Source organism: Caloenas nicobarica, chromosome 3, assembly GCF_036013445.1.
Source record: "Caloenas nicobarica isolate bCalNic1 chromosome 3, bCalNic1.hap1, whole genome shotgun sequence".
Classification (NCBI taxonomy): Eukaryota; Metazoa; Chordata; class Aves; order Columbiformes; family Columbidae; genus Caloenas; species Caloenas nicobarica.
Window position 1 is genome coordinate 79,160,217 of NC_088247.1, and position 27,904 is coordinate 79,188,120.

Below are 27,904 nucleotides of genomic sequence, written 5' to 3' on the forward strand. Positions count from 1 at the left end.
CCCCCACGGCCCTCGCTTCGCTCCTCGACTGACAGGGCGGTGCTGCCCCCACCAGGGGAGGCGGGCCCGCCCCGCCTCTCCCCGCCCCTCCCTCCCCGCCTCGCCGGCGGTTGGCGGCGGCGGGGCCGCGGCGCTCCCCCTGCTGGCGGCCGGCGGCAAGGCGCGGGGCGGGGGGCGCGGAGCGGAGCGCGCCCTGCCCTGCCCGGCCCCCGCCACCGGCGCTCCGCAGGCGGCAGCGCCTCGCAGCCGACAGCAGCGGCCCGCCCGGCTCCATCCCTGCCTACCGCTCCCGCCAGGGACCGACGCCAGCCCGGGGACCCTCCGCAGCGGGGACCGCCGTCTCCCTGCTCCCTCTCCTCTTTCCTTCCCGCCTCTCACCCGGCCGGTGAGCGCCGCCGGCTCGCCCCGCCGTGAAGTCTGGGCGCCCCCCAGCCATCGCTGCTGCTCCCCATGGGGATCCGGGAGTTCCCCAACGGCTCCGCGCGGGGCAAAGCCGCCACGCTGTGAGTACCGCTGCGGGGCTGGGAGGGAGGGCTGGGAGGGACAGGGACACCCCACCCCATCCTACCCCACCCTACCCCACCTCACCTCAGCCGGCGCCCTCGCCCGCCCCCGGAGATCGGTCCGGCGGAGGGCGGCGAGGGAAGTTTGCGGTGCCGCTGCCGCGGGCGCCGGGGCCGCTCACCTGCCGGCCGAGGTCCCGCCGCCAACTTCGCCTCGGGCCGGCGGAGGGCGGCGACCCCCGCGGCGGCGCTGCCAGCCGGCTCCCCCCCCGCCGACGCCCCTCTTTCGGCCCCCAGAGGCATGCGGCGCTCCCCCGATGTCAGCCCCCGGCGGCTGTCCGACATCAGCCCGCAGCTGCGGCAGCTGAAGTACCTAGTGGTGGACGAGGCCATCAAAGAGGACTTGAAGTGGTCCCGCTCTGTGGAGGACCTTACCAGCGCGTCCGTGGGGCTCACCTCCATCGAGGAGCGGATCCTCCGCATCACCGGCTACTACGGCTACCAGCCCTGGGCCGCCAGCTACAAACGTGAGTCCTCGGCACGGTCGGGTGCGGGGCTGCGAGGAGAGGGGCAAGCACCGGGGCTTGGCGTGCGGCCCCCGCGGCCCAGAGTGTCTGAGAAGCGTGGGTGCGGGGCTCTGGTCGCTTTACCCATGGGAAAAATTCGCTCCGTGGAAGTGCTCCCACTCTGTGCAAAGAATTCTGTGCCCGTGTTGCATTAGTCCTTAGGCAGTAGCTGGCTCACAGGAGTGTAGTGCAATGATCACAACGGTTACATTTTGTTAAGAAAATAGGTCAATTGTTTGTCTTAATGTTGCAGACACAGTTAGTGATGCTGATTACCCTGTTTGTTGTCGCTGTGTAGGAGCCCCATTGTGCATTCAGGCGCGAGTAAAATGTTATCAGTGCATCTTTCTGTTGGTTGGGGGGGCTGTCAAATTTTCACAACACTTGACCTGAATGTTACGGCTTTTCCTTTTTGTGGAACTGCTTCTTCCACATGCCTGCACTTGAGAAAGAAACTCCCTGTGATATCAGTATGAAGGGAGACCTAGCTATATTCTTCCACATACATGATTTACAAAGGAAATGATACCTTGAGTGGTTGTAATATATCAACTAGTATTTTTGCATGTAACATTCTGTTTCTTGTCCATCTTTCACAACCATGATGGCATTGTGTGAATTAACAAGTTCTAAGAATAATTTACCACTTAACTGAAGTGATAAAAATATTTTGTTTGTCTCAATGTCGTTCATAACATCACAGGGTTATTACTGTAAAAATAATTCTGCTATTCCAGAAAGCATTGCTTTGCTGGGAAGACTGGCTCTGACAAAGTGATTGCTCTCATGTTGCACTTACCTAAGTATTAAGTGTGAACATCCTGAAATGTTTACTCACGGATTATCTGTTTGGCAGTGTGCTTCATAATGGAAGCAAATGATGCCAGAAAGTATGGTCCACAGTACTAGTTCAGTTTTTCTGTGAGGAAGAGCTGCTCCTGATTGCCTGATTATAGGACTTTACTGATAAATATTCTCAGGCTTCTTCTGTAAGAGCCATTCCTTTTTCTTTTGAGATTATGACAGAAATATCTGGTATTTGCTACTTCACTCAGAGAGAGTATGGGGTTTCTCTAAGAGCAATTCCATTGCCTGGATTGGAACCATTCCTGAGAGTAAAGCTTGTTCAGGTCAGTTTTCAGGATCAGATCGGATGCTGATGCCAGACTGAGTTGCATGTTAGTGCTTCTATCTGACAGAGTGACTAATAGACCAGCTGAAGTCACACTGAGCTGCTATGGCTGAACCTTCTGAAGTAGTAAAGGTCATGCTGGCTCCTCAATTATAACCCATTTGTTGAAATTTATAACTGTCTGAAAAAGTTAATTGCAAGCCTAAGCCTGCTATTCTCATTATATTTTCTCTCGTAACTCATTCTGAATAACAAAATTACATCCTTGAGTTGTAATGGTGGGGGATAAATATACAAAGTGTCTGAATTTCATAAATGTAAGCCTGAAAATAATAGGTTATGTGAAGTTGTTGCGAATTTAAAATCTGAGTTGCTAGGAATGTAGAAGAACACGCAGAAGAAAAGACCTGTCTCTCAAGCTGGTGTAATGTAGCATGGCTGAAGTGGAGCTGTGTTGATCTGCATTAGCTAAATAGCTGACTGGATGCACATAAATGGGGTAGATAATCAAAAATGGGAAGTCAACTTCATCACAGCTCCTTTGAAACCTCTTTGAATAGTCCTTCAAGCTGGACTTATGCTTTGGGATATGGACTTTCCTTGTGACTTTCCAGTCAGAAGGTTTAATTGGCCCAAGAACTGTGAACAAACTATTTTTGTTAAGTTCAAATTGCATTTTGGGTACTTTTTGTCATCTTATTGTGCATGCGTATAGACATTTAGGTGCTGTTGGCACTATGAGTATCACTATGGAGTGCATTAATAATGGACCTGATTTATGGAAAATAAGTCCGTCTAGTCTGATCTAGATTTGGCCTACCTCTGTCAGTGACATTCTTTTTATTGTAACTGAATCACCCGCAGGGCCGTATGCGGGGTTTTTTCATACTGGAGAGTATTCCTCTCATACTTCATTTAGACTGTTTATATATATATGTATGTATAAAATTGTTTGAGACAGTCAGAAAGCTTTTACTAGTTTTTTAAACAAAACCCCATAAGGGAAACTACCAGAGACAATCAGACACAGTGTTGCCATGAGCCCAAAACTTGCTTGGCGACTAGTTTTGTTGGGGTAAAAAAATGGCCATTTAAAACATACAGGGATACCTCAAGGTTATGGACCAACTTCAGTATTTAATATACTTAGAAATTAGATGGAAAGACGGGAGGAAGAAGTGCAAACCTGCTGGAGACACAAACTGGTGTGGATTGGACAGAACAAGAAAGGACTCAGCATCACTCTAGGGAGAGCTGATGCAGCCAGGTGAATAGCCCAAATGTTAACAAATAACTTTCAGATATCACAAATAGAAGCTTTGTGTTTCCTGAAAATGCTAAAATTACGTGCAAAGTTTCACATCATTACATCAGCTGGTGAGAGGGCATAGTTTGGGACTGTACACAGCTCAGGGAAGACCTCTGCTGTTTGACTGCACTCGCAAACCAGATTTTAGGAACTGGAATAATGTAACTTGTGTGTTATGTTGCCTTCAGAGAATTTAGCAGTACGGCCTAGTGAAATACTGTGTAATATTGGTTATCTCCTCTCAAAAAGATGCCAGAAGGCTCTGAGATGAGTAAGGAGAAAGAGTACAGAGAATCTATACAGAGTCTCGAGAGTTTTCGCTGTTTACCTTAAAGAGGTTGAAACAAAAGTGCTGGCACACATTCTAAGGTAGATAGAGAGGTTCTTCTACTTATTGTGTTATAAGAGAAAAACAGGTGGACAGTCAATGAAGCTGAAAAGCCATCAATTAAAAACTGATAGAAAAACAAATAATTTTTAAGAAAACACATAATTTATAATTGAGGTCAAGAATTCAAGGGCTCATAATTGGTAGCAATTTAGAATTTAGATTTAGAATTGTGATATACTGGGAAAAATATCGGAGAGGATATTAAACTTCATTATTCAGAATTCAAATTAGCCCCTCTTAGGGTGGGAGGGGGCTGCTTCTTGTGGATTTCTTGGGCTTTTCTCTGTAGCATCTGCCCACTTTAAGAAAGAGGATAGGAGTGTGTCCTGATCCGATCTGGCAGGTCTAATTTTTCTGAAATTCTCACTATTGATTTTCAGGGTAACTAGTTACGTGAATAACTGCTCTCCAGTCTAAATAAAGTCTTCGTATTTGTCCCATGGGGACTATTTTTCAGCATCTGGTTTGATTTCTCAAATTATAAGACAGATGGGGGAGAAACACACATAAGATGCAGTCAGATTGTGGAGCCTTACTTTGATGCAGCTACATCAATAACAGAGCTCAGTATTTGTGAAATCCGAGTTATCAACAAGAGGTATGTTAATTGACTTTTTATTAATTAACACACAGGGATCAAAGAATTTAATTAAAAAACATCAGCCATCCAACCAACAAAACAAAATAACAAAAACAACCAACCAACCAAAAAAACCTATAACCTGCAAAATTTATAGATCCAAGTGACAGCCTCTTTGTTGCATGTAGATCAAACCCTTGTTAGAGTCAAATTGGCAGTGCTGTTCTCTTTCATGAAGGTTAAGTAAATTACCATGGTTTCTGCCTCTAAAGGCCTGTGACTTCAGTTTAATAGCAGAGGCAAGCTTGGAGGTGAACAGCCGTGTTTTAAGTTTCCATTTTGTGCCACTATCAGTAGGAATTAGGTTTCACAGAATCACAGAATGTCAGGGATTGGAAGGGACCTCAAAAGATCATCTTAGTCCAATCCCTCTGCCAGAGCAGGAAAACCTAGATGAGGTTACACAGGAAGGCATCCAGGCAGGTTTTGAATGTCTCCAGAGAAGGAGACTCCACAACCTCCCTGGGCAGCCTGTTCCAGTGTTCTGTCACCCTCACTGAGAAGAAGTTTCTTCTCAAATTTAAGTGGAACCTCTTGTGTTCCAGCTTGAACCCATTACCCCTTGTCTTACCATTGGTTGTCACTGAGAAGAGCCTGGCTCCATCCTCGTGGCACTCACCCTTTACATATTTATAAACATTAATGAGGTCACCCCTCAGTCTCCTCTTCTCCAAGCTAGAGCCCCAGCTCCCTCAGCCTTTCCTCATAAGGGAGATGCTCCACTCCCTTAATCATCTTCATTGCTCTGCACTGGACTCTCTCCAGCAGTTCCCTGTCCTTCTTGAACTGAGGGGCCCAGAACTGGATGCAATATTCCAGATGTGGTCTCACCAGGGCAGAGTAGAGGGGGAGGAGAACCTCTCTCGACCTACTAACCACCCCCCTTCTAATACACCCCAGGATGCCATTGGCCTTCTTGGCCACAAGGGCACAGTGCTGGCTCATGGTCATCCTGCTGTCCACCAGGACCCCCAGGTCCCTTTCCCCTGCACTGCTCTCTAATAGGTCATTCCCCAACCTATACTGGAACCTGGGGTTGTTTCTGCCCGGATGTAAGACTCTACACTTTCTCTTGTTATATTTCATTACATTTTTCCCTGCCCAACTCTCCAGCCTGTCCAGATCTCGCTGGATGGCAGCACAGCCTTCTAGTGTGTCAGCCACTCCTCCCAGCTTGGTTTCTAAATATTTTTAGAAATATAGTCCATGGGAGGTTTTCTGTATTCGAGAAATACAGGTGTGTCTAAACTCTTGAACTGTCTTGCTGATCTGTATGGAAGTCATCTATTTTAATTATTGTAGCAAGTGACAGGGTGCTCGTTTTCACCTGAAATGTGCACAGCTAGCACCCTGCAGAACATTAATTTTTCTCTATGTTAACTAGGTCTATTTTGTGGTGATTCAATATCACAGTCTGTCATTATGTGATTAGTATTCTAAATACACCCATGTAGGCTTGAGCCAGCTATCCCTATTTTGCAATCTTTGCCTCTTCCTACGGATCACCTACTTCGACTCCTTGTTTAAGATTAGGGCCTTTCTTCTAAAGCAGGAACCTTCAAATATACTTAGCATATATTCCTAAATACAGACTTGTTACGGACAAATCAGGGTTATGTTGGTCCATCCCTTCTTTTAGATGCCCAAGACACCACCTGGACTCCCACTTTTTATTCACTTACCTTCTTTATGTACTTACAGATGTTACTCTACCTGCAGAAAGAATATTAAAGGAATAATATGCACTTTTAAGACCTCTCAGTGCTATTTAGTAGGAAGGGACCACAGTCTGTGGCTTACAGCTGTCAACGTACATTTCTATGAGACTTTGACCTTGTGAATAACTCCAGGTTGTTCTAGTGACTTCTTTTAAGCAGCTCAGGAGAAAGGGAAAGATTGTGTCCAGTAACACTGAAGCTCTCTGGCTCTGCTTATCCCTGCTACTTAAAAATTAATTCCCTAGTTTTTAATACTTCTTCATTATTTCAACAATAACAAAACAAGCCATACAGTTTTAATGCCCAGAATTTCAACATAGTACTCATATAGCATGTAGCATAGTAGATCTTGACCTGGACATGATACTCAGGTGCTATCACTGATATAAATAACATATTGGAACACATTGGCTTAAAAATATTCTAAAGACATTTCTATATATATACATATATTTATGCTCAGAAAGCATAAATATGAGTATGAAAATGCCCCAGTTATGGAACTTTGATAGCCTTACAAGATAGTAATTTAGTGTTGGTTTTAGCTAATTAGAAGCATGAGCACTGTGCCCTTAAAAATACTGGAGTATCAGTTACAGCACTGAAGACCAGTGTTTCCAGCTGATCCTTAAGTGTTCCTTCTTGTGATCTGCTTGTCACGTGCCATTGAATGATGTCACTAAAAGCAAATCCAGTGGGGATATGAGTCAGGATAAAAATATTACTGCTTGAAATTTGTGCCAATACTGAGAAGAGGAGACTGAGGGGTGACCTCATTAATGTTTATAAATATATAAAGGGTGAGTGTCACGAGGATGGAGCCAGGCTCTTCTCGGTGACAACCAACAGTAAGACTGGGGTAATGGGTTCAAGCTGGAACACAAGAGATTCCACTTAAATTTGAGAAGAAACTTCTCAGTGAGGGTGACGGAACATTGGAACAGGCTGCCCAGGGGGGTTGTGGAGTCTCCTTCTCTGGAGACATTCAAAACCCGCCTGGACGCCTTCCTGTGTAACCTCATCTGGGTGTTCCTGCTCCGGCAGGGCGATTGGACTAGATGATCTTTTGAGGTCCCTTCCAGTCCCTAACATTCTGTGATTCTGTGATACTGTTTTCACGTATTTGCATCTGAGTGAGAATTTAACATATTTTTTGAGGTGCTATACAGGAATCTCCAGAAGTTCAAAGACAGAAGTTGAAGAGCATTGTTTTCTCTGCAGAAAGCCATTTTCAGGCCAGCTGTGATTCACTTAAAACCAATCACTTTCTTTCCAATACATAAATACTGAATGTAGTGCTCTTATAACTAATGCAAGACTTGATGGTATCATTCATGTTGCTGTTCCCGAGGTCAAATGATTATGTGGGAATCTCACTTTTCAGGTGAAAACATGGAGTAACCTCTAGATGTCTTGCTCTGGGAGAGAAACTCAGATAGCTGTCTCAGGGTCAATCTATAGGTTAGTCCTCCCAGAAGCTTAGAAGACAAGTAAAAATATGTGCTCCTTGTTTCAAGCTTATGGTGTCTGAGGCCTAATGCTTTTCATTGGCAATACTAATACAACTAACCCATTGGCCCCCATAGACTTTAACTTTTGGGTCATCTCACAACTGAGAATGAGTATGGAATAGCACGCTCTGGCCATGTGAGACAGGGCAGAAGAGTACAGGTGATGAAAACTGAGCCGCTGCAAAGCTACCACATGAATATTTAAAGAAAAACGGAGATTGAAATGGAGCCAGCCTTTCAGAAGTTTCTTTTGCAAGACAGTTCCAATGGAGAAGAGACATGAGGGTTCTTTGCCTTTTTCATTCAAGTGGTAAGGAAACTATTTTTTGGCCAACACTAAGGACATATCTGGTTCCTGTTCCAATATAGAGCTTCATTAATCACAAATTCTAAGTTTTAAATTGTTCGCTGGCAAGCCAAGCAACTTGTAATTTAAACTGTTTTACTAAGTATTTTGAATTGTTTAGTAAATATTTAGTAAGTTGTAAATGTTTAGTGAACATTTAGTAACTTGTTTCCTAAACAATTTTAATTCTGTAGTGTCAAGTAACTACTACTTTTAATTAAGCAGCTGGATAAATATTTTATACTTTGTATGTAGTTTTCACAGTGAAGAAACTAAAAGTTACCACCTACAAATAGCCTGGTTTTTGTTTGTTTGTTATTTAAACAAATTAATTGGTTGCTTTCATTTTTTTTTTTAACTGTAGCTTTAATTACATGTCATCATCAGCATGGCATTTATGCAAAGCAATCCATGGCACAGCCATTAGGGGTCTGTTGGTTTCCAGCATTCATTTTATACCCTTAACAAATGGTATCATTGAATGTTGTTATTTTGGTAAAATATACCGCTGAAATCTTCATCATGAAATCCCGCTAGTAAACTTAGTTGTACGTCTTTGTGAAGCCCATGTTAGCAGTTTGGAAGAAGAGTGTTAACTGGCATTTGAGACTCCTTTCACTGGTGAACTATCTTTATTTAAAATATAGAAATGTGAATGCGTTCACTAATCAATGTGTTGAATCCATAATAATGGATTGTTGCTAAAAACACAAACAACTCTGTATTGATACAGAAGGATGAGGCAGCAAACTTTTTTGTTAAAAATGAATTTGCAGACTATCAAGAACTATGAACAAATGCTTATTTTGGGAACAAATTTGCATCACATTTGTGAAGGTGTATCTGTCTTTATTGGAGGCTCTTCCTTCATTAGGGAAAATTTCTGTAATAGTTCTGGAGTGCACTTTGTGGTGTATATTTGCAACTGAAATCAATGATTTGTTTAATAAAAGCAATTAATTGCATAAGATAATGGCATTGGAATTTGGCTGCAAAGTCTGTGCTGCTCCAGATACTGTTGTATAACTGGAGCGTCACTGAAACACAAAGCCGCAAAAGGACAAAGGCTCCTGGTCCCAGATATATGTCCCTTTTGAAATTGCTTAGTGCATCACCAGTGACGCTCATTAGCCTTATAGCCAATTTTACCAGATTTTGGCTCATATCAGGGCTGTCTTCAAGAGGGAGTTTTTGTGCCCTAATCTCTCTTTAATGCGATGAGGTGTTTGTGTTTCATACTCCTGGTGTAAATCAGAAGATGCTGATAATTACTGCCATTTACTTGAGGTCAAATAAGCCTTCAGGATAGAGAGAGGGATGGAAAAGTTACATAAAAGCAACGTTACCCATTTGGCAAAGTGCCCTTCTCTGGAGCATCTGAGGGTGTAGTTCTGTCCCTCTCTTTTGTTTTGGAAGCAGAAGCCATAGGCTTTCCCCTATTGCTAGTGAATGATGACTACTCTGGGAAAAGTAATACAATGAGCATTTGTGCTTGGAGAAAGAAATTTATCTGCAGATCATGGTTCCTACCCAGGGAATAGCTCGGCTTCATGCAATATGTCTTCTTGTAGAACCTGCTTCCCTGAGCATTTTTGATTCTCTGATTGTCTTCACTTGGCGCACATTATTTGATTCCTCAGCGCATCCATGGAAGGAAAAAGATGCTGTGATTGCATGTAAGGCCTCCATGAAACATGCCATAGGTGGGAGGGATGCAGGGGGGTGGTATTCCTGATTTCCTTTTCTTTTCATTTTGGCAGACTTGTGTTGCACTTGGCCAGCTCCCTTTATAAAAAAGGTCTCTATTTTCTCTTGAACTTGAGGGTCTCATGCCTTATTTTGCTTCCTGTCATTTTGTTTCCATGAGTATATCTGGCCAATGTAAGAAATGAGCATTTTTTTCTGAGAGCTGGAATTTGGATCTTTGAGCTCCTCCAGGACAGGTGAATGTAACTGGCTGCTAGTGAAAACAGTTGCATGCTTCCTAATAAGGCCTTGATCTTGCATGTAAATACTGTTTTTGCTTTGCTGCAACTGGCACTTGTGCAATAGTTTGTGAAAAGGGTCCTTAATGTCTAAAGGGAGCAGCCAGATTTTCAGTTTTGAACTGTGGTGCAAAGTCCTACCAATCCCACTGCAATATAAATAATAACCAGTAGAGCTGATCTGATAGTGATAACCCAAAGAGTTTCGTCTTTTCTTGACTTTTATATTGGAAATAGCACAGATTTGATGTTTTTCCTCACTATCTCTTCTTCATACCAGCTAAATTACCGAAGTAGCATGGAAGTTGAACTTGTTGTCCTCTTTCCATGTATGCTAGAGCAGACCAAGCCATTTGACTCTTATAGTCATTGGCAGTTGTGCTGTTCGTGAGACCTGTGGTAGTCTGGGGGCTCTACCTTATCCCAGGTATCTTGCTTTTGCTTTGCCAGATCGATGCAGTTGTGCAAACAGAGCGCTGGCTTGTCCTCAGGTGGGAGATGAACTGAGGACCTGCCCGTTCACGGGTGTCACACTTGTGTGAGGATGATGATGGTGTTTCCATGGTGATGTCCTGAAAGGCTGGAGTTGGCTTTCCTTTTCCAAACAGTAACTTGTATCCAGTGTAGTTTATCAAGTGCTCAGTAGGGATTACCTGCTTGTGAGTTTTGGCCTTAGCTGAGATACTCAGTGCCAGGATTAAGATCAACCATCCAGTGTTTGCACCATGAAATAGGAAATACATGTTTGTGGCTCTATGATTCTGTTTGCTCTCCTGCTGGCTTTATGCGATGTCTGTTGAAAGCTTTGAGACTGGTTAATGAAATATGCTGCCATTTATACTAGTATTTATCTGGGCAAACTAACATGGTAATAGTCTTATGGTAATCATGTTTAAGTAGCGCATTCTGTGGAACAGTAGTTAATAACAGAAAGCATGCTGTTCCTTGTAGTTGTGCTGAAATTAATTTTTGCTGTATGGCACATAATTTTACAGTGTCCCACTTCTCAGTTCTGGATCTTTTTTCCTTTCAGAAAGAAGACAATTTTAAGGTAAAGAAATATGTTAGGTTTGGTTTTCAGAGACTAGGTAAAGCGAAGAAATTAGCAAGTAATGTAAAAGTAGAAAAAGGCAAGAAAAAAAAAAACCTAAAAATCAGTAGAACCATGGAAAATATTTATAAGCAAAGTTAGGAGTTTGGATCACTTTCACGTTCAGTAAGAGTGAAAAAAGGGCAGAAAAGGGCTTTTTTTCTACAGATTAGACTTCCTGACACTTCTACGTCACGTGTTGTGACTAGGAGGGCCTTTGTTTTTCAGCACTTATATTTCAGCTATTTCTTATACATATTACAGTGTATTCTGTGGGCCTGAATTTGGGTGCTCAAGTTTTATGCAAGCCAGAGATTATGCCAAGACAAGGCAAATTATGGTGCATCAGGAGTTCAAAACCAATTTAAGCTGTCTCTGCAGTTACGGGAATGGCAGGTGAGTCTTGACCTGAAAATGAATATAAGCCCACATTTAATTAGTGTAGTAGGTATATTGTGGGGCTCCTGCATCCAGACACATGAACTTTCTCCCAGAATATATGGAGAAAAGCCCTTTTTCAAAAGATTCACTTCTTTCAGTTGGGGAAAATATGTGAGTTGGAATGCAAACCAGATTAACACAGAGGAATAGAGCTACTGTATGCATGGCTTCAGGGATTTCAGGAGGCTATCTGCCTCCTGGATGTTTTCTCCAGCTTGCCAGGTTATCCTGGGAAGAATGTATAAGGAGTGCATGAAGACATTTTCAATTGCTGCATTCCCACAGTTGCCTTGTAAGACTTACGATTGATTTGTTTAGCCTGGAGGAGACTAAGAGGAAACCTTATCACAGTCTGCAGCTTCCTCACAAGGGGAGGAGGAGGGGCAGGTGCTGGTCTCTTCTCTCTGGTGACCAGTGACAGAACCTGAGGGAATGGCGGGAAGATGTTCCAGGGGAGGTTTAGGTTGGACATTAGGAAAAGGTTCTTCCCCCAGAGGGTGGTGGAGCACTGGAACAGGCTCCCCAGGGAGGTGTCACGGCCCCAAGCCTGACAGTGTTCAAGAAGAGACTGGACATCACCCTCAGACACATGGTGTGAACTGTGGGGTTGTCATATGCAGGGACAGGAGCTGGATTTGGTGATCGTTGTGAGTCCCTTCCAACTCAGGACATTCTATGATTCTGTGATGATACTCTTAGAGGGTGAGCATAGAATTTGACCTCCAGTTCCTGCTCATAAAATTACTTTCCAGCCTTTGGGAAGTGTTGTTTAATAAACAACTTCTTTAATAAGCAACTTCTTTACTTGCTCCTTTTTTTTTTTTTTTTTTTTAAATCAGCGACAGAAAGAAAATGTAGTATCTTTTTCTGTTTCAAACTTCATGCCTTACTAATGTGTTGTTCAATGTCTGTAGGAAATTCTTTCTGTTTTGCAAATAGTGAAGTTAACAGGTACGGGGCTCTATGTGTGTTCTGACTTCATTTAGGGTGAGAAGTAGTTTAGTTTTTTATGATATTTTTCCAAATAGAAACAAAAATGGGCAGTAAATCATAGATGCGTGAATGAATGTATGCTTTGTAGGGAAATGCATGGACAAGAAATGGGTCTTGAATCTTGTACTGGGAGCAATACTTGGACCCCCTGTTTCTGGTATCTGCATAGTAGAAGTTGAATCTCACTGGCAATCTTTCTGACAAACAATATTAGGCATTCTGTATTTATTCCTGAAAAACTCAGAGAATGAAAAAACTTTTGCATGGCATCTTTATAGGAATCTTTGTTATTAATATTACTTTAAAATGACACTTGTACACCAGACGGTGTTTTCTTTCTGCATGTCAGATTCTTTTACACCCTACAATAACAATTCAAAAGCACAATATCTCTTGTCTACATAATAAAAATACAGTGGAAGTGGGAATGATATCAGAATCCCCAGAGTGTAAACCTAGACTTTCTTACAGCTCCCTGGGTACTTTTTATTTCTTGATGAAATTGTTGCACAAAGGAAACTGGGAAACGCACCTCCAGTAGAGCACTTCTGGCTCAAAGTCATCTATTATTCAGCTCCACACTTGTACTAATATTGAAAATATGGGAGAATTAGAAAAGCTGTTGGGTTGAATCCCTGACTCTAACCGCATCCGTGGCACTTTTGTCAGTAACTTAAGTCAAACCAGGTTTCCCCCATGAGGCTTAAGCCCTTGAGTTTGCCTTTTGAGCAGGCGTCTCGCTTTATATGCTGAAAATCTGTTCCTAAGGCAACTGCATCCAATTACACCTACCCATACATGGTCTTTTTTATATGTTCCTGAGCACTATTGAGGAGCTCTATTTAAACTATAGAATAATTATTTCTTTTAATACATGTGCATTTTTAATTTTCTTTCGTGTTGAACTTGGTATTTAATTAGTACTTAATATCTTGTCCCAACATGGGTAGAAAGCATCTACAGCAATTGAGAAGAGATCACTCTTTCTTCCCATTGCCTAGAAAGATGACTACCCAAACCCAAGTGCTGAAAGAGGAGGAACTTATGTACAGTCATTTGGAGTTTCTTGTCAGGAGTAAAGGACTGAGACCTCTGATAGGGTCTGCTATAGAAGCACTGGGTTAGGAGGAGAAGGTCCTCAAACAGGTCTGTTACCAACAGAAAATTCCTGTTTCCCTAAGCCCAAACTCCCTCATTTTTGCTAAATGCTAAATCGTATTTCATGTCTTTCCACTTCAGATGAGGACAAAGAATCCCCCATATCCTAGTGCAGAGGACAATGAATGGGTCTGAGGCCTTTTAAAATAGGAGCCTTTTAAAATATCAGAAAGGCATTCTAGTTCATCATTTGTATAATCTATAACTAGGAAGCCAGTTAGGTCTTGATAGCCCTGACTCAGTCAGCTGAGGAATAAGAGCAAATAAAACCAGACCTCTTTGCAAATGTAGACAAAGGAGGGTGTGTAATGGGCTGGAATTACAAGGTACCTGGAGAAATTTGAAATGCTATATATATCAAAATGTTGTACATGCATCTTAGTTTTTTTGGTTATTGTTAAGCTATCCCACCACAAAAACATGAGTGACATACGGGATGCAGCTTGGAGAAACTCCAAAGTGAAGTTTAAAAGCCATCTAATGAAGCTGTTTGATTGGGTCAGTGCATTAACCTCTTATCTCTTTGTTTTCAAAGACTGAAATCACTCAGCTTTCACATCGGTAAGACCGCAACAGAAGCTAAGAGAAATTTTGCCTGCTTAAAACCAGCAAGTAATGGTGTGCAGGAAACTGCAGTCCTGAATGGAAGTGAGGGTCCTGGTCTAACTGTAGTTGAGATTGGATCCATGAGGGATGTGCACTTTGGCAGACTTGGACACTCATAAACCACCAGTGAGTCCCAGGAGTAAACTAGCTGAAGTATTTTTGCAAACACTACATACTATCACGAGGCCAGAGCCTCTTTTTCTATTCTAATGCCTTCTGCACTTTTCAAATAGAAGTGCAAAGTGGCTGGACCTGGTCCCAGCTTCCAGCTGAGAGCATTCCCGTTGTAGCTCTCTGTTGATATAAACATGGTTGGTAAATTCACTTCCAGCTAAGAGCATTCCCCTTGTGGCTACCTGTCAATGTAGATGTCTAGTGAATTCCTTTGTTTTCTTCACTTTGTTTCCATGCAGAAGGCAATTAGACAGGAGGTATGTGTGATCCTCCAATTATTTATAAGAAAACGATCCCTCTTATTTATGCTAGGTGAGGACAACATGAGAGCAGTGAAACTGCCTTTCTATTTGGAGCTGTTCGAAACAGGGAGAGGTAAAACAATCTCAAATGTTGAGACAATTTGGGTGTTGAAACACTTTTTTGGAAGGAGGATTGTAGAGTGTTAGCCAAAGTTGCATGGCCAGCTGCAGGAATTGCACCAGGGAAATAAGAGCGATCTAGACTAAGAGATTTAATATTAGCTAATATCTTGGATATTAACTGCTCTAGCTGAATTACTGTGCATTGAAGAATAGTTGGAAGGCACAAAAACATCAGCACATTGCAGAAAGGCTTCTTTCACTTGAGGTGTATAGCTCTCAGCTAGTACAAGGTTAAACCAGTTGCACTGTAATCTGCTTTGTGCAACAGCAGCTAATTTTATTAAAAGAAAATTGATTATATAAATCTGAGCTCAGTGTTGAAGCTGGAGAATTTCTCTGACAATAACCAACCTTGCAAGTCCTGATCTTTCTTGCTTTTTTTGTTGCTGTTATTTCTAATAGGGTGAATTTATTCTTTCTTCTCATAAGGATGTTTTCATTAGATTTTTTTTTTTGAGTTAAAATTAGAGCAATTCTCACCTACTTTAAATAATATTTCTCAAATAATTTTGCATTTATAAGCTCTTGGGACTAACTAATAAGTGAAGTTTAAATATTATAGTAGCTACTATAAGGTAATGCCCCAAGCCTGTCAGTGTTGAAGAGGCATTTGGGCAATGCCCTTAATAACGTGCTTTAACTTTTGGTCAGCCCTGAAGTTGGAAGTCAGGCAGTTGGACTAGATCATTGTTGTAGGTCCCTTCTAACGGAAATAATTTAGTCTATTGTACTCTTTGTATCTCCCGTAATTTTTATTATGTTAATGTTATGCCATAAAAATATTAAAGACCTCGTCCAGTAGCCAAAATAGCTGAAAATACCCATGGATTTGAGTACAGGGTCATGCATCTGCTTTATATTTGAAAGATCAGTGGGTTTGATTCAGATAAATAACAGGGGAGCTATATTTCCTTGGAGCTGCTGAGTTCCAAGGAAATGTCTCTACAACTATTTGATACACAAATTTCAATCCTGCAAAATTATATATAGGTAACTTAAGCTGTGCAGCAGCTGTGTGACTAAAATTATTTGTTTGAATATATTAACTTTTAGGATGTTAATTATTTGTATTGCCCCAAATAGCTGTTTTCTACTGACTGTTAATGTAAATTTTTGTTGAAAATATTAATTTAGTATTTTTCACAACATAAAATATAATTTTTGTTTGTCTGTGCTAATGATAGTGATCTAGAAGATTTCATCATTGCTATTATATATACATTGTAAGTCAATTTGTGTGTGAATAAGCCAAATAATTTTTCTGTGCAAACAGAAATAATTCCATTCAGTGTCAAAACACTTCAGTTCTCTTAATCATTTTGGCCTTCCCAACACAATCATTTATCTGTGTTTTAATTTTTTTCATCAATCTGATCTTGTCGTTTTTCCAGAATGTAATATAATCCGAAGTAATTCATGTGTGCTGAGCAATTAAGTTTGACACAATAGTCCTGCCAAACAGAAAAATCCTTGTGACAGGGTTTCTTTGCAGTTTATTTAATGCAAATTAAACCCCATATCAATTAGTGTTTTGATGGCTGTTTGATTTATTTGAGAAAAATATACTTCTTCTGGTAATATTTCTGAGTAATTAATCATTATAACACCATGTTATGAAATCAAGTCTTTGATATGTTGTTTGCAAGAAGCGCCACTTCCTTAAGTGTAAAACTCTCTTCAAACCAAGTACATCATTCATTTTATTTAAACTGGTTCTCTGTTGATTTCAGTGAAGTACTGCTTGAGCAGCAGAAGCTTGTACAATCCAGCTTAAAAAAGTAGCTTGAAAAAGATGAATAAAGACAATTATCACTTGTAGGGTTTGAGGGGAAACATCATTAAGTTTTCAAATATCCAGCTGAAAAAACAATAATTCAGATGTCCTGGATCCCAAATGCAGTATGTGAGAGAAACTGTAGTTACTGAATTTTTGTGATCAAATTTAACTCTGGGTCAGGTTTTTGGAGAAAGGAAAACTCTCATATAGATTGTAGACTATACAAGACTTATAGTCTCTTACATAGAACATGAAGTTTGTGTTCTATATAATGTTCACTTAAGGGACTATCATCTCTAAGGAGCCACTATTAACCACACCATATTTGCAAGTGGTTATCTGTCTGTAATTTGAATGAGTGAAATGGAGAGAGAGGGAGAAAAATTCATCTTACCTACTGGGAGGTGAGTCATGTATGAAGTTGTACTGTCGCTTTCGGTTCTCCAGCCACTGCCCTTTTTACTCAAGTGCTAGATTTATCTGCTTCACATCGGAGGTGAAAAGCAAGAGGGTTTTGTGGTGAAAATGATGCAAAAGTTTGGACAAATACTCCCGTGAACACCAGGACAACATACCCTATACAACTTTGGTTTTTTCTTTTTCCTTCCTAAAAGACAAATCACTTCATTGGTGTGAGGTATGATTGCAAGTCCTCTGCAGATATGTTAAGTGATAGTCATACACAACTGCAGGCAAATAAGAATCAGTCTTCCTAATTGATTTGCACTGCAGTGTTGCTTGAGTAGCCATTTAATGGACTTCCTGGTGTAGACTTTTGCGAGGAAAGTAAATTGGCAAAGGCAAGAACAGGAAGGGTCCAGTTCTTATTCTTAGATCAAACACACAAGTGTATTAGTGTTTCAGATAATAAGTGCCAGCCAGCAGCAGCCTGGAAAGCTAAAAATAGTTAAGCCTCAATTAATTAGACTAATTTTCAAGTTCTGCATGGTTTGGCAGAAGACTGAGATCCCCAAAAGTTTTGTTGAGTCTAAGTTCAATTAACTTCAGTGAGATTGAGGTGCTCAGATACAAGGGTTTGTGCCTTAGATTCATCCTACTGCCTTGGTCTTCTTTTCCTTGTTAGTGGAGTTTCCCTAAGATGTAGCCTGGGATCCGTGACTACCTGCATGTCATTCTTCTCTGAGAGGGACTCTCTTGCTTAATTTGGCACTACGTTTTATCCCTACCTTGTAGGTCATTCTTTAACCCCACATCCTCAGCTTCTACTTCATTTCTGTTATCTCTACCCCATTAATCACCTCACCTGTCTTCTCTCAACTCCTGATGGATTTTTTCCTCTCATCTATTATATTTAGGTTTCTCATGTGTCGCCATTAGGTCTTTCTCTTTCTTCTGACAGCCAGCTGCACTGCTAGCTGCAGTGCTAGTCATGGATAGATAAAGATCAGACCTAAAATGACAAGAGACCCAGAAAGACTAACACCACCTTGGGCACTGGTATGCTAAAAACTGCCAACATGTTACAAATTTTCTACAGGAAGCCCAAAGAGACAAGGTGGCCAGTGCGAGAAAGACAGTTCTCAAAGCAGTTTGGGGAAAACAGAGTGAGGAGAGGCTGGGAAATCAGGAGTTATATCAGTTAATGTTAGCATTTAAAAGGAGTTGAGGATACATTTGTAAATGACAAAATGGGTTTTGAAAAAAAGGGGTTTGAAATGGCTGTCAAGCTAAAAGTCAGATTTGTTTTTATGCTTTACAATGCGATCTGTACAATTCCTAGACACAAATACAAGTATTACAGATACAAAGTAGTATCTGCACTGCAGAGGAATATATGTCCCAATCTGTTTGTGTACAATCAGTCATCTCTAAGAATGAAATGTTAGTAAATTACTGAAGCCCTCTGCCTCCTTTAAGCCAGCCTTTTCTGAAGAGCTTGAGCAAGCTGTTTGGCCATCCCTCAGAGCTCCTGCAGGTGCAATGGGAAATGCCAGTTCACAAAGCAAATGTCACATAACTCACCTTCTTTCTGGTTTTGATAGTTATGATGTGCTGGAGTATCCACATGCATGTATGTTTTGGCAGTAACAAAGCAAGAGGGATAAAAAAATGTAAGGAAAGCATTCTGAATCGATTTAGTAAATAAAAAATACAAAGCGAAATAAAACACAAAGTAAAAAATATTGTTATGGAAGTGTAAGAGTATGTGGGTGAGAATACCATATGGAGCATTGGATTGCAGGCAGCCAAATTCACATCTGATGCGAGTTCTGTGAAAACTCGTGAGGAAATAAATAGTATAAGAAAGACACTGAAGAATAGCAAAGGCACAGGAGAGGTCATGAAATCTTCAAACAGGTCTGAAGAGCTAGAACTAGGAAGAAAACAAGGCTTCCTTTCTGTTGAAAAACTAAGAAGCGTCAGGGTTTATTATAACTTTATACGTGTCTTATAGTTTTATTTAAATAGCTTACGGCCTCAGACATTAACACATGAACTGACTGTGCCCTCAACATGTTTTGCTAAGAGGCAAGTGCTAGCTAGGCTACATTGCAATTGTTATGTTGTTTTGTTTTGTAGGTAGGCAGAAAGGAGAAAGAAAGGAACTTCAGCTGAAATAACCAAACCAAAAAACCAGACAGCCTAGTATCAGTCAGAAATTACCTTTCCCTGCAGCCATATAAATAAATGCTAAAGAATGTCAAGGAAGATGCCTTCAAATTAAACATTTCCTTCTCTCTATATTATATCCTAGGCATCTGTAATAAACAAAAATAGTGGCCAGAGCCTGGTTATGCTTTTTACTTGCCTAATAGTAATGGGCTTTAAATTGTTCTTTGAGTATTCCCCCGTCTTAGAGATTTTTTGGCCAGAAAATTCAGGTGTTCCTGGTAAGGGTCAGAGAAGAGACAGCTCTTCCATGGGAAGTAGATTTTGGGGACAGGAAAATGAGATAAACTTGGATGATCTTTGTACAAGCAGCAAGTTCCTACATGTTATTTTCTACTGATATTGTTTAGGCTAGCCCAGTCCTGTATCAGCCCAGGATCATAGGAGTGGAGAGGATGGAGTAACATATCAATGTGGTCCATGCTATCTCCAGACGTGTTACATATTGGGAATTTGGCTGAGAAAGGTACCCTTTTTTTCCTTCCCTCGTTTACAGGTAAACTGTTCTTGACAAGGTAACACCAGAATCCACAGTCCTCTCTCCTTCCTTTGCTTAGTGGCTGAGCCTATACGTGTGCAAAAATCACACCTCTTCAAATCAAGACTGTAGTCCTGATGTTAGAGGGCTCTGTACTTTTTCATTGTTTTAACTACAAACACATTGATTCAAACATGCACAAACCAAATGCATGTGTGTGCGGTGTTAGACAACATTGTTGGGATTTAAGTGTTACCTTGGTGAAAATTGTGTCCCTGAACAGAAACAGTTAAGTTTTCTCATAACGAGTACCCTGAGAGAACATTATGTAATGATCCGCACTGACGTTTGGCTGGTTTCTTTGCATTGACTGATTGTTCTTACAGTTCGTGTTCACCCTCCTTTTTCAATAATTTAATTCATTTGCTTGTATAAAACTCATTAGTTGTGCTCTGAATTTATCATCTGTATCACAGCTATGGATTGGTTCATCTAAAGCATTTTACAGAAGTCTTAATTTAGCCTGTTCTACAGTTGCAGCAATGAATATTGTAGTTTGACAACCAGTTATTTCAAACTGCACACAGCACTCCTTGAGTGGTGTTCACAGAGACATGGAAAAATGAGTAAGGTAGTTTGATGGAAAAGTCTATGTACTATGCTTTTTACTTGGGCAGAAGAAATAAGGTAAACCTGTCTAGGCAAAAATAGAGGGAAGGCATCAGAAAATAATTTTGTGCTATTTTCCTATGACTAAATCTCAGTCTGTTTTAGCTGCTGTGCTAAGAAGTCTGTAAGCACCCACAGTGTATTAATATCACTGGCTCGGGTACTCAGTAGAATTCAGAGGCAGGTTTTTTTAATGCAGAGATTGGAATGTGCATTGAAAAATTATTTCAAAATACCACAGAAATTTTTGTGATGTTCATGACACGTTAATGTTGAGCAGATGATCGATAAAAGTATAATTTGAAATAATGTGTCAATACATTTATAATGAGAAAGGTTGAGTTTTTTAAATTATTATTTACTCAGTGAACTATGGGATCCACAGACAGCGTACTGTAACTAAAACTAGTAGATTTGCCAAACCCCACGTCAGATGTGCTTATTCTGGGCTGGCACTCCTGATAATTTAGACTTTCCAACACTAAGACATAGCCCATTACCACTTACAGCACTCCTTTTATCCTGTTTAGCTTGTGTACTGTTGGGGGAAAGTGCTCCAAATAATAATGCTTTTACTGTATGTAATACTGACAATCCTGGTTTAGCTGGATTCTGAATATTATCAAAATATAAATATTGATAAGTTATGCTCACTGATTGTACTGCCAAGGGTCAGGATGGTTCTTATCTGACCTGGGGAAGCTGCACACCTGCAAAACAGTCAAATTATACAGGTTGTGACATGGCTGGGAAGGAGGGATTGTGTGTGGCTTAATATTTAATGGGCACTATCTCTCAAAGTCAGGCAAAGCATTAGGGTTCTCCTGATTTTGCTGGAAAAAAGACATCTGTTGTAGTTGCATAAATGTTTCTCTTTAACAGAAAAAGGTACTGGAGAGAACTTTCCTGTTTATAACATCTATAAATATGAGATGGGGTGTTTGGATTTGCTGTAGAAGTTTGTTAGATAATGACTAGCAGAACACTGTTCCCTTCTCATCTGTGTCCTGTGGAGTAATTTTGGACCTTTCCATGCTAGGTCAGGGGAGATGTGATGATCGCGTTGTGACGTGAGTGATCTCAAACAGGGGTGCAGTCTGGGTCTTTCACCTGCATGCTGCTCTGAAACCTGGAACTTTTACAGATTTTTTTTTAATGTAATTTTGTTTCACTGATTCCTAGGTGGCTAGTGCATTAATGAAGATTATATCATGTTAATTACCAAGAAGTATTTGGCAATCCGTGTTCTTTCCCAGAGTGGAAGTGTGAAGTGCAAGACCATAAATCAAAGGTGTCAAGCCTTGTGCAGTACAGACTCTGAGATATGAAGTGACTAGTGACGGAATAGACAAGAGTCTTGATTTTTTTTTTTATAAGCAGATTAAAGCCATCCCCGTGTTCTCAATGAATGTGAGTTCAAGAGGAAAAGACCTACATTCAGTGCTGTAGGCAGTGATTTTTTTCTTAACACCTGGTCAATTGGCCTGTGAACAGGTATAATACACTCAGTTTCCATGAAAATAAGACAGGGTCTTATATTAATTTTTGCTCCAAAACGTATTGCTTTTTTACATGTATAGCTGCCTGCCCAGTATTTAAATTGACTTTTCGTATGAACTGTAACTAGGGCTTATTTTTGGTGTAGGGCTTATATTTCGAGCATCCTCAAAAATCCTGAAAAATCATGCTTATTTTCAGGGTAGGTCTTATTTTCAGAGAAACGGGGTATGCAGGAAACAGCAGCAACCCAATGAGTGAAGTAAACAGCTTGAGTGATGGCCTGTTCTATTTCTGGTTATTGCTGATGATGTCCCCCACCTCTATGATTTTTCCCATGATTTAATCCCTTTATGCATTGCACACAAAAGGGAGCATACTGGGCCAGGCATGAACTTCTGAGAGGATTTCTTTTCTTGCTTTTAATGCGTTCACAATATGCATGACATCTGTAAAGAAGGCTTCTCTTGCTCTGTGTCAGGCTGAACTATCCACGATATGATGTGGCTGAGACAGATATTTCTCACTGCATGTTCCAGGGTTTGGGTCTGTTTAGGATAGGGATATGCCTGCTGAGGCAATTTATAAAGAGCTTTGCAGTGATGAAATTGTGCTTCAATGCAGAAGCGTTCTAATGTAATAACTGAGGGTGTGAGATGCTGGTGGTTCGGACAAAACAAACAGATTTGTTCAATAGCAGCACGGCATTGCATTTCCCATCCCAAGGATGAGATCTGCAAAAGCCTGAAGCAGTCCTGACATTTCCCATTGGTTTTTTAGGGGAATGTGTGTTACACATCTTGCTTGTGCCTTCAGAAATGTATTGAATTGCCTCACCTTTCTTAAACTCAGTTGAGTCATTCCTCAACTCCAGCTTCAATACAGAGTGTCCTTGCCTGTATCTTAGGATTGTTAGTGATGAATGTGGTAAACTGCAGTAAATTTTCTTTATATAAATAAAGAAACATATTACTTTCATTATTTAAAGTGCTATGAAAAAAATCCCTTAAGTAAAGTCTCGTTATGAAAATTTATGGGACTTTATTTATGCCTGAGTAAATACATCATAATCTATTCAGATAATTCCAAGTGAGTTTTTAAAACATATCAAATGAGTAAGCTTAGAAGCTGAAGATCAGATTACAAAACTGAGTTTCATTTGTGGTCTGTGAATGAAGATGCAGTGCATGGGTTTTTTTGGTGTGTGTGTCTGTTTTTTGTTTGTTTGTGCTTTTTGTGGGGTTTTGTTTATTTGTTTTCTTTTTTTCTTTTAAAAATGATGTACTAGCTCTAGAGTCTTGAATGTGACAGGGACTGGGCACAGACCATTATCATATAGTTCAGTTTATTACAAGAAATTAAATTCTGTGCAGAGTGAACTATTTTGCAATTCAAGATATGTTACAGTAAACTAGATTTTTGCCTCAAAAAATCTGCTTCTATTAGAGTAGTTTAATTAAAAGTAATAATAAAATTTAATGCTGTTTTTGCAATGGCTATATCAAATTGTTGTTTTCATCCAAAACCAGCATGATAAAACTCTAACATAAAAAGGTTAATCATCGTTAACGTCAAGCAGCAAGTCTAATTAAGAGTCTGAGTAACTTACATCATTATTTAAATGACTACATATACACTATAACCTGTTAAAAATGTGGCAAATCTAGTGTGAAGCCCATTTTTTTTTTTTCTAAGTAATTTAGGAAAAACTAGGTAGGATCAGAACCATAATGCAGCTTTCATCTGAAGGAACACTAATTGGATTAAGATAACACAACATGAGGAAAATGGAGCAATGTTAGAAGCCTATAAAGAGGATAAGTTATCTGATCTGTCATGCAGAGAAATAATTATTTATTAGATAATGAAGTGATCAGGCAGCAATTTTAAAGCAGCCATGAAAAGATTGTTTGGGTGTTTAGTTTGTTTCTTTTCTGCACACTTGTAAGATTATGGACCTCAAAGACGCTGGATATATGGAACCCAAAAAGGAACAGGACGTGTTGGAGAAGGAACAAGACATTTATGGGGAACAGGTGTGTTGCTGGCCTTCGTCTAGATGCAGCCTCTAAATTGTCAAATTCATAAATGTCTGCTTGCTGAAACCTATGCGAGGGGAGCAGTCACACCGTGCTGGCTCATGCTGTTGCCTACACTTTTCAGCAGGCATCTGTTGTTGAGTGGTGATCATACTGGTTTTCCCCATTGGGACCGATGCCAGCTGTGCGTTAACAAACAAATCCCCTTCCTCTCTCCCTCTTTGTATTTTATTAACAAAAATGAAAATAGGAAGCTTGAGGATTAGTTAAAAAATAGGAAAAAAGGGAGCTGGGAGAAGGGGAGGAAAGGATGGGCAGATATTTCAACAGAGCACCCCCACTGCTCCCTGGGGCATCAGAGGATGGGGGTGAACATTGCCCTATAGTCCTCTGCACATGGACATGACAAAATAGAGGAATTCAATCCTTCCTCCTTCAGCAGTTCTCCTGGATAGTCCCACAGCATGATGGAACCCGGGATGGGGAGGGGATTTATTGAAGGGTAGGGGCAAAAGCGCAAGGGGAAAGCACAGCCAGTACGTCGAGAGATTGCGGAGGATCTGGCAGAGAGGCTGCAGGCTGGTGTGTTTGGAGTACATGTGCACCGAGGGCTCTCTTTGTCTGCCAAAGGGGCTTCTCTCAGAGCTCCCATCGCCTGTGCTCTGAACATGCCGGGGCAACTGCTCCATGGAGAGACTCTTCCATTCCTATCCCTCCTGGCTGTGGAGTTGGCTCAGGGAGTGTACTGGCCCACCCCAGTGCCACGTGGGCCACCTCCTGGCACAGAGACATCAGTTTATGTCTGGATGGGACAGAAGAAAAAGGAAAAGGTGTGAGCAGAGCTCAGCCACACAGAGGTATTTCCAAAGAGCAACTCCGAGGGAGCTGCCTAGGGTTCATGGGACCCAGTGAGGAGGACTGTGGGTGATGTCCAGGCAGACTCGCAGGGCAGAGGTACATGTTGCTGCTAGAGGTAGGTATGGCAGTGGTTGAGGAGACTTTGCACCTATGCGGGGGTTGTGAAATAAGGGTGCTTGCCAGATTCAGGGCTGCGCTCGTCTCCTGGAGTGAGCAGTGGGGCGTGCTGCAGGTGGGGTGCCCTGTCAGCCTCTGGACTCGCTCCCTGTGGCAGCCTTCATCATTTAAACCATAGTGTTCTGCCTCCTGGAGTTCTTCAGTAGCTTAAAGTTATTTCCCTTCTCTTGATTACTGATCCTTATACATGGAATACACCCATGTGTGATCTTCCATGGGTGAAAATTACTGGATTTGAGAGTTGACAAGGAAAAGACTCCAAGGAAAAACAGGTTTAGCTTATATACCTTCCAAGCTTCATAACCTCTCCATCTCAAAAAGAAATCAGTTTAGGATTACTTTTTTTCTTGATGTCCCCTTTTTTTTCTCCCTGTTTGTTTTTGACTTGCTCGCTATCTAAGAAAGGTCAGGAAGACCAAGGCTGGTTGTTTTGGTTGAAGGACCCTCTGAAGTACTGCAAAAATTTGTTCACAGCAAGATATTATCCCATCTGTTGGTCAAGAGCTTGTATTAAACAGGTTTAAGCAGAAATGAAAACTAAACAAAGAATTTTAAATAACCTGACTTAACAGCCTTTCTCTTTATTGAGAAGCCGCACAAGTCAGAAGCCACTGTGCTTTATTCTGTCATGATTCCGTGCTCTCATTATTTTTCAGTTTCCAGCAAAACGTGAGGAATCTAGAGCTAATATTTAATGTGGGGAGAAAGACCCTTCATGATCTTTTATTTATCCTTCTAAGCATCCTTCATTCTTCATAATGAATGAATAAAAGACAACAGCATCTTTCTTGCTTGCTTTCTGCCACATCAATCACCTCTCTACCAGTTTCTTTTTGTGAGTACCTGAAAATGTTTCCCCTTCAGGCTAAGTCATGCAGGTGATTTTATTTTATTTTTTTTCTCCTTGGTAAGAGTAGTTCTAAAGTTAAGTGCAGACAGACTTCAGTGTTGATTAGCTGGTCAAATACTTTATCTCATTTAGGATTACTTTTTTTCTTGATATCCCCTGATGTTTAGGATTTTGAGACCCTACTCATTTTGTTTGTTGGCTAAAGCAGCAAACTCACAGATGACCATTATTTGGATGCATCACTGTGGTGCTTTGTGAACACTGAGAAAAGTTTGGTTTATGTGTTACAGTTTTGATAAAACTATCAGCATTTCTGATGATTGCTTAAATATATTTAACCATTTGGCTCATTGTCAGTTTTTCCATCCTGCCCAAAAATGAACTGTGACATTATGTGATTTAATAAGAAAAAAAAATACAATAGAACAGTGTATCTAGTTAACTGCTGCAGTTTTTCATTAAATTCTTTGCTTTTGTTCCCTTGGTTACTACAATAAATTGACTGTGAGTATATATTTATCTGACATTGGTTTTGTTCCTTTTTCTTTTTTTAGTATTTCTGCTCTGTTGCTATATTTTGTATTTTTTCCTAGCACCTTGTGTTTGTCAGCCTCTGCATATTTGTGTCTCATGTAAAGCATGGGTAATTTCATTTTTGTTAGGCACATGGGGGACCTAGGATGCAAGATCCCCTCTAAATTAGCAGGGAAAGACAACATCATCTCTAATTTTAACAGACTTTTTAGGTAATCTGAATTACTGAAACAAAAGTAAAATAAACTTTCATTTAGACTTTTACCTGAAAGTTCCTATTGATTGCTTTCCTCCTTTCTCTCTTAGACTTACCTTATTTCTTCCTTCTGTTTTCTTTCATTTCTTAATATTTAGGGCCTATGGGATTTTTTTTTTTTATTCTGCAGGCAAAGTTGTATGCATAGAGCAGTTTTTGTGTGGAAGCAGTTAGAGATGCACCTAGATCTGTCTATGTTCAGAAAAGCACATATGTACTTGTCCTCTTGATCCTAATGGATTTTGTGTGTTATGGCCACTCTTCTATTGCAGTCTTCCTACTTCTGTCTTAGAGGCTTTTCTTCAGAAACTGTGTCTGACTTGGGGATGTTGTTGTTCATCTTTAGTCTTAATACATCTGTGCTGTTAATGCAACCAGAAGGTCTGACCTGCATGTCAAGTGCTGGATTCTAAATTACTTCTTTGCCACACAGGAATGTTGGTGCCATTATGCTTTCCCAGCAGTGCTACTCTTCACAAGTAATTTCAGGTTTTAATATAATTGCCTAATTGAATATTTATCAGATGCCAACCCAAACTTGTGTAGAACTTCTGTAATTAAGTTTTAGAACTGATGAAATCATCTACTTGCTAATAGTGTAAAGGAATTGTTTATTTTTTATAACTTAACAAATTTTTTATTATGAACAGGTCAAGGGGATGTGGAAGATGTAGTTCTGTGGTGCCGTCAGATTATGTTGTTGCCAAATTGAGCTTTGCTGGAATTTGTGTTGTGGTTTGGTTGGTTGCTTGCCTTTTAAATCTTATTACACAGTGGTACCTGTGAAAGCAACAGAAAACAATGCTGTAACATTCGAGATTTTAAAAGAGCACTGTTTGCACAAGTGCTTTAGTTGTTCTCTGGTTGACATCTTATCAAAAGACAGGAAATCTTGACTTAAAAGGAAGAGTATCTTTTCAGCAAACTGAAATTAGCACAGCATCTCTCACTAAATGGGAAGAAGAATCATTGGAGCAAGTAATACATTGCTGGTACAGATATGCTTTTAACACTAATTCTACAGAACATCAGCAGGGACAGTGAAGTAATAAATCAGGACTGGAAACATTTAGAAATATGGTCTCAAAAAAAAAAAAATCCGGAAAACTCCTAGGTTACGTGCACACTCGTGATAGTTTTACTTGATACA

General features: G+C 40.6%; 1 protein-coding gene across 1 annotated transcript in view; it reads left to right on the top strand.

The window, feature by feature from the left end:
• Positions 1-450: 450 nt before the first annotated feature.
• SLC35F3 (solute carrier family 35 member F3) overlaps positions 451-27,904 on the top strand; it is a 178,874-nt gene continuing 151,420 nt past the window's right edge. The window contains exons 1-2 of the mRNA XM_065631981.1: positions 451-503; positions 801-1,030. Coding sequence (XP_065488053.1) covers positions 451-503; positions 801-1,030 — 283 coding nt within the window. The remainder of the gene's footprint in view (positions 504-800; positions 1,031-27,904) is intronic.